We start from the raw sequence: 7543 nt of genomic DNA on the forward strand, positions 1-7543 counted from the left end.
TTCTTATGTAAGAAGAAAGGAAAAGGCAGCTGAAAAATGGGAAATCATACAGGACAAGGCATTAAGTACAGTATATTGTACCATGGGTAAACCACACCTCACTTGTGTGAGCTGCAAGGAGTCACCTGCTGTAGTAAAATGCCATCAGTGTGGACCTCACACACACTACTGTGAAGCTTGTGGTGTGGGCTTACATCAATATTCTTTATTCCACCACCATATGGAAATTTGACAGGTACATATGTATACATGTAAATGTGTAAATTTCAGCCTTATTGCATATGTGCAATTCTTATAGGATGGCTATTATCAACCACTCCAGTTGCCTAATGGTGTCGTGCTTGACCGTATGCCTCATTGCAATGACATAAACTGGAGAAGTATTGTGTGTTTTGGCGCGGAAGGGAATTTTATTATAAACTGCATGTAATGTGTCCATGAGTGCATGAGATTGGATGCTGTCCTAATGTGTTAAATTTCTTTGTCTCAATTAGAGACATTGAAGTCATGTGGAATTTGGTGTTATACAACCTCTTACCTAGGCAATTCTTTTGCACATTACTAATCCTGCTTCAGGAGAATTGTTAAACTCACATAACCACATGCAGCCTTCTTAGTTCACTGGGTGGAATAGTTATGTTTCACTAAACTCCCAAAAGCTTCTTGCCTTAGCTTTAATACAATATAAAATGTAACTTGCATTTTCATGCTCACACACATGCATATATATATATACAGATAACAAAGCTGCTTTGTGTGTGTGCGTGTGCGTGTGTGTGTGTGTGAGTGTGTGCGTACCAATGACTACCATGCTTGTCTAGCTGCCATACAAATGTCACTCTATTTTACTGCATGTGTCTTACCAAGCATAGTGCATATTGTTGTGCATGTGAAAATTGTTAGTTTATTTTATAATACCTTTTGCGTAATGAAATGCTTTTTCATTGTGTAGGACTCCCACGTGTTATAAATTTCCCATTTTGCTCCTGTGAATGTGATGCTGTTAAACTGATCAAGTTTGGCTACTGGCCTGGAACTCCAGTTACTCCATTTGTGGCATTTTCATTTGAATTTATGAATCTGCTCGATTCACTGTTGGTTGAATCTCATGTACCAGTACAGGATTTTACACAAGCATGGTCTTATTTGATTTCTAAGAAACTAGTTAAGGTACTGTTTACATATGTGCAGAGACAATTATAATCTTTTTCAAATCCCAGTGAAAATGTCAGGCGACCTAAAGCATTACCTGACATTGATATGCTACTGTTTTACACAATCCATCATAATAGGGAAATCCTTACAATACATTGATAGAATAGAGTGACTCAACCTAAAATAATAATACAATCATTGTCGTCAAATTGTGTTTGCTATTATTGACAATGCTTCATTATTAAAAAACTCTACAACTTTCTTCTATTTTGATCTGACATTTTGTTAGGCAGGTTCCATTATGGTCGGCCATGCATGATATTTGCCTGACAAATGGCCTATGTCAGGCAGTAATAATTGACTCTGCATATGTGAGTAATATATAGTACAGTACATAATATAGTGCATAGTAATTCTGTTGTATTATCTGAGGCTTTTAGTACATATGTGCTTAGGTGTAGACAGCAGTTTTATACCTTAGTTGTTAACAGCTTTGTCTCAGACTTCCTGTTTTATAGCTATATCACGTACCACACACATGAGTATGTATATGTATGTATGTATGCATACATGTATTCTTTTTATATTATAATAATGTATACCGTGATTGTTTACAGATGCCATGCAATCTGTATCCAGTGTTGATTGACTCATTTGAGGAGTATAGGTACTTTACTTACTGTAAATATATAATAGTAAAACTGAAATGATTATGAAAATCTATAGTGCATCTTGGCCATGTTAGTTATCTACTTGGCTATACCGTATGTGCTTGTTCTGTGGTTTTATTACCTTTGCTGAGCTAGCTATTTAATATGTACATACGATTATTAAATTTTTGTTTCTACATAGTATAGCAAGAATGAATTCCATTATTTACTCTTGATAGTAGTCATACTGTAATGAAGCAACTGCGTGCACGGTAAAATATTTTTCAGCATATGGTGCATCAGAAAACAATTCTGATTTGCACCATTATTACCGCATGTGAATGAAACGGATTTACTTTTGCATTTGCATTCACATACATTACTGGTGTGGCAACTAATGCGGAGGTTAACTTAAATTCTAGTTACAATCGCCTCATAATTGGAGCCAAGTGTACATACTCCACTAAGTGGAACAACAGTATTTGAGCCACAAGATGAAGTGAATGCTTTTGTAGCTTCTCAAGGTCACCATAATGCAAGTACTGAGGTCAGAGTTATATTGTATAATAAAACCTTATTTTAATACTGCAGAATTGCAGTAATTTTCTAGCTGGCAACGAATTGCGATCTAACAAGCGGTTCAAGGCTTTTGATGAAACAGCTGTCATGGGTAGTGTCTGTCGCCATGAAGTCCCATTAAGATTTTTTAACTTGTTTCATGGTGAAATGCATGTATCTTCAGCTAGTATGTTATGTTGATACAATTTTTTTGCAGAATAGGCTATGCAGTGTATATGATGGAATGTTTGCAAAGACATTTTCCAAATCAGCACATTAAAATGTTATATGATGTATCTTGTACACTGAAAAAACATCTACAGGTACAATTAAGTTTACTAATCACCTGTGTTCGTGATTCATCTGTTCTAGGAAAAGTCTCGTGATGACTTGCTAGCAGCCTTTTGATCTTGCCATCCCCATTTTCCACTGCTATGGTCATAAGTTAAGTTGCCAGGTTTGTACTTTATACTGTTTCCTGCTCGCAAACATTCATTTTTCATTTTTAGATCAAGTTTAGCCCTCGGATAAATGAAGGCTTTGGCCTTAGCGATGGTGAAGGAATGGAAAGATTGTGGTCTTTTTTAAGACCATTTAGTCGTATGTCAAAGGAAATGGGTTCCTCTCATAGAATCGACGTCCTTAGTGATGCCATACTATATTATGGTCACAAGGCAATAGACAACATTGGTATGCTTATTTTGAATCAGTATTATAAATTTTATGTTGATTTGTGCTATTCATATCAGGTAAACTGATTTCAAAACGTTTTGACCATGCTCAAACCTTAAACGGGGAGTGTGACAAAGAACTGAATGAGTTGATGGAGATGTCACCAGGTAAACGCATATGGGTGTATAAATGTTTTACATTGCTAAACACGAAATAGTGCCATTCACTATTGACAATGTAGCAAAATGGGAGCAAGAGGAGAGATCTCAGCTTTTAGAAGATTTGAACAGTATGTGGTATCATAATTCACACGCACGCACGCACGCACGCACACACACACACTATACACATACACACACGCACACTATACACATACCACAAAGCAAGGCCTTCTCGTTTCATATCCTCTTGTAGCTACCAATAATATTGGACACCCATGCAGTATGCACTACTCAAACTCTAGGAGATAAGTGCTGAGCTGGAACTGCCATGTCTCAATGATGTGGGTACGCCCTACTGACACACAAGACCTGGAGAGTTGCCAATTTGATTATCAAGCCAGTACTCTACCACTTGATTGTAACACTACATGCATGCACATTACACACATACATACAAATCACATACTCATGCACACTAAATTCTATCCCACTATGGACCATTTATAAGACTATAGCTACATAAAAGCTGCAAACACAGGGATGTTACTGAAACCTCTGAATGCAGAAAAATTTCCAAACCCAGTACACGCATACACATTGTGTCTAAAGTAGCCAAATACATCCACTAACATTTAAAGTTATTGCTAAACAGTATGCATAGAATTGAATGTATGTATACCAAATTACAAACAGTTTGAATTAGTGAAGTAGTACTACTGTACATATGCAGAATTGTGTATGCATCTATTTACAGTGCAGTGATGCAAAGTCCTTCCAAAACAAATGCATGCACTAGGCCTAGCATACACTTTTACTACATAAAGGCGTAATATGATTGTTAAATAACCTAAGCTTTAAAATCTTAGGTTATTAATCCACTATATCCTAGGGAGAAATCCTGTGCAAGACTTGCAAAATTCCATGCAAGATTCTTGCATGGAAAATGTCCCTTTTCTTGCAAGTTTCTTGCAAGCCACTTACAATCTTGCCAAGTCATTTTCCCTGGGTATTTTGTAATATGGTCGATAAATAACAATATTTTAACTACATTTCTGTATTAATTATGTTATGTATGCAGTGTAAAATGGCAATCTGTATTGTACCAATAGGTGTGAATGTAAGATTTTTTGAAAGCTGGAAAGCTAAATATGTTAAGCTTATTGATTTACATGCAGAGATTCGGTAAGTTGCATAAACAGATGTTCTAGTTCTATATGTATGTTTGTATTATGGTTTTAGAGTTTCAATCAGTTCAATCAATGTCAGTGAAGAAAACACTCACTTAGTTTCTCAACTTTGTGAGCAATTGAATGATTACGAAGATAAGCTTAGCGGTTTTGAGCATAGCCATGGTGTTAACCAGAGGTGGTCACCTTCATCCACTGAATATCATGAGGTTAAGGCTCTGGTTGCATCAGAAAACAGAACACATTTGTTGATAAAAATTGAACAAGCAGCAAGGGAAAGATGGTTCTTATTGAGATTGAAAGCAAAATATGCTGGTGTAGAATGTGCATGTGCTTTGTGAGCTGTACATTTATTTGTTTTGTATATTATAGTTATTGCATTTCTATCACTGTAGATGGCCTTTCAATTGCTGTTCGGCTAAGTAGACGTATAACCACTGTCAACAGCCACATGAAAGCAATGTTGAATAATTTTAATGAAGGATTACCAGTTGATGACAGAATGTCATGGGAGGCTGCATGTAACATTCACCACCATTCGTACACAGCTAGTCTTACTAATCCTGTTGACTCAATCCCTCTTGAAGTGAAGCATGAAGCTGTGCAGAAGTTTCAAACTATTGTGAGGTCTAATGAAGAAATGATGTTATTAACACAGGAAATGTCTAATTGCTTAGAATATTATGAAAAGCAAATATTACAGCTAACTAGCAATCATCAGGGAATCATGCAGCTAATGAACAGTAAACAATCTCAAGATATTAATAAATTATCTGGATGCAGCTGTCTGATTGCAAAGAAAATTGCCTTATTTTCTAGAAAACATTCGGACCTGCAAAGTATCTTTCAACAATATATACCAGGTATGTCTGTATATATTTACAGTGTATTCTAATGCAGAAGTGAGCTTTCAGGAGTAGGTATAATTTTATTCTTATATGGTAACCAAAGACCCTAAATATTTACTACAGTTAGTAGTACCCATGACAGTTATGAAATGGTAGCTGAAAATATAGCTATATAGCAGACGGGACCCTTGGATAGAGTTTATTACATGTACATTACTGAAATAATTCATTTATATTGCAAGCAGCAGTCACACATTTGGAAACTGCCACTACAGGTGAGCCGGGCCACACCCTCTGTTGAGTTATTTTATATATTAGCTCACTTAATTTCTTTATCAACAGTTAGTTCCATGTGCCCAAGTGCTGCCAATGTAGGTGGGGCAGGCCACACCCTTGGTAAGTGTTGAGTTATTTATATATTAGCTCACTTGTTTTCTTTATCAACAGTTAGTTCCGTGTGCCCAAGTACTAGTACTACCAATGTAGGTGGAGCAGGCCACACCCTCGGTAAGTGTTGAATTATTTATGTATTAGCTCACTTGTTTTCTTTATCAACAATTAGTTCCGTGTGCCCAAGTATTAGTACCACCAATGTTGGTGAGGCAGGCCACACCCTCTGTAAGTGTTGAGTTATTTATGTATTAGCTCACTTATTTTCTTTATCAACAGTTAGTTCCATGTGCCCAAGTACTGCCAATTTAGGTAGGGCAGGCCACACCCTTGGTAAGTGTTGAGTTATTTATATACGCAATAAGTTACTCTATTAAAACGTTCAGCTACAATCAAGTCACTGTTCAGCTAACAACATAGGGAGTTCAAGTCACCCTTCAACTAGTATCAAAAACAAATAGCCCTGTAGAGAGTTCAGTTACAAACAAGTCACCCTGTAGAGAGTTCAACTACAAACAAGTCACCCTGAAGACAGTTCAGCAGCCAGAGATCAACTAGAAACAAATCACCCTGTAGAGAGATCAGCTAGAAGCAAGTCATCCTGTAGAGAGTTTGGTTGGGAACAAGTCACCCTAGATCAGCTAGAAACAAGTCACCCTTCAGCTACATTTCGTAGAGTGTCTCAGCTAGAAATAAGCAACCCTGTGGAGAGTTCAGCTACAAACAAACTCTTTCAATAGAAAGATCAGCTGGAAGCAAGTTATCCTGCAAAGAGTACAAATCCATTTGAAGTCACCCTGTAGAAAGTCAAGTAACCTTGTACAGAGATAAGCTACATTTCAAATCATCCTGTAGAGAGATCAGCTCGAAACAAATCACCCTGTAGAGAGATCTGGTAAAAACAAGTCACCCTGTAGAGAAATCAGCTAGGAACAATTCACCCTGTAGAGATCAACTAGAAACAAATCACCCTGTAGAGAGATCAGCCAGAAACAAGTCACCCTGTAGAGAGTTGAACTGGAAACTGTAGAGAAATCAGCTAGAAACAATTCACCCTGTACAGATCAACTAGAAACAAATCACCCTGTAGGGAGATCAGCTCAACACAAATCACCCTGTAGAGAGATCTGGTAGAAACAAGTAACTCTGTAGAGATCAGCTAGAAACAAATTCTGTAGAGAGATCAGCTAGAAATAAGTTACCCTGTAGACAGTTCAGCTGGAAACGAGTCACCCGTATATAGAAAGATCAACTAAAAACAAACCACCTAGAGAGAATTCAGCTACATTTCATAGAGTGATTCAGCTAGAAATAAGCAACCCTTTAGAGAGTTCAGCTACAAACAACTCTTTCAGTAGAGAGATCAGCTAGAAACAAGTTATCCTGCAAAGGGTTCAACTACATTTGAAGTTACCCTGTAGAGAGGACAGCTAGAAACAAGTATAGCCTTGTAAAGAGATCAGCTACATTTCAAATCACCCTGTAGAGAGATCAGCTCGAAACAAATCACCCTGTAGAGAGATCTGGTAGAAACAAGTCACCCTGTAGAGAGTTCAGCCAGTAAGAAGTCACCCATAGAGAAATCAGCTAGAAAAAAAATCACCTGTAGAAAATTCAGCTAGAAACAAGTCACCCTGCAGCAAGATTAGCTACATTTCAATCACCCTGTAGAAAGATCAACTTGAAGCAAATCACCCTATAAAAGGATCAGTTAAAAACAAGTCACCCTGTAGAGAGATCATGCAGTTAGAAACAAATCACCCTGTAGAAAGATCAGCTTGAAACAAACCACACTGTTGAAAGATTAGTCAGAAACAAGTCAATGAAGTCTGTACCGTGTAGAACAGTGTCATGAAACACCTATGGATTATCCATGAACAGTAAAATGATCCCCATTAATCCCCATTAAGTGCCATGAAAGT

General features: G+C 37.2%; 1 protein-coding gene across 3 annotated transcripts; it reads left to right on the plus strand.

Moving 5' to 3' along the window:
• Positions 1 to 2744: 2744 nt before the first annotated feature.
• LOC136251883 (uncharacterized) lies at positions 2745 to 5583 on the plus strand. Of its 3 annotated transcripts, none has more exons than XM_066044285.1 (7): positions 2745 to 2820; positions 2873 to 3053; positions 3113 to 3202; positions 3253 to 3324; positions 4306 to 4378; positions 4436 to 4698; positions 4779 to 5583. In XM_066044285.1, exons 2-7 carry the CDS (start codon positions 2927 to 2929, stop codon positions 5276 to 5278), a joined length of 1125 nt encoding a protein of 374 aa, XP_065900357.1. In that variant the 5' UTR covers positions 2745 to 2820; positions 2873 to 2926; the 3' UTR covers positions 5279 to 5583. The 3 variants fall into 3 exon arrangements, with proteins under 3 accessions (XP_065900357.1, XP_065900359.1, XP_065900358.1); XM_066044287.1 differs by having other exon boundaries at positions 4463 to 4698; XM_066044286.1 differs by having other exon boundaries at positions 2797 to 2824.
• The last annotated feature ends 1960 nt before the right edge of the window (positions 5584 to 7543 follow it).

This window comes from Dysidea avara, chromosome 3 (assembly GCF_963678975.1).
Source record: "Dysidea avara chromosome 3, odDysAvar1.4, whole genome shotgun sequence".
NCBI classification, from domain to species: domain Eukaryota; kingdom Metazoa; phylum Porifera; class Demospongiae; order Dictyoceratida; family Dysideidae; genus Dysidea; species Dysidea avara.

Coding starts and splice junctions, on each gene's coding strand:
- LOC136251883 (XM_066044285.1), top strand. CDS start 2,927: ATGGAAAGATTGTGGTCTTTTTTAAGACCATTTAGTCGTATGTCAAAG. Junction 3,325..4,305: donor GCTTTTAGAAGATTTGAACA/GTATGTGGTATC, acceptor TTGTACCAATAG/GTGTGAATGTAAGATTTTTT. Junction 4,699..4,778: donor ATTGAAAGCAAAATATGCTG/GTGTAGAATGTG, acceptor CTATCACTGTAG/ATGGCCTTTCAATTGCTGTT.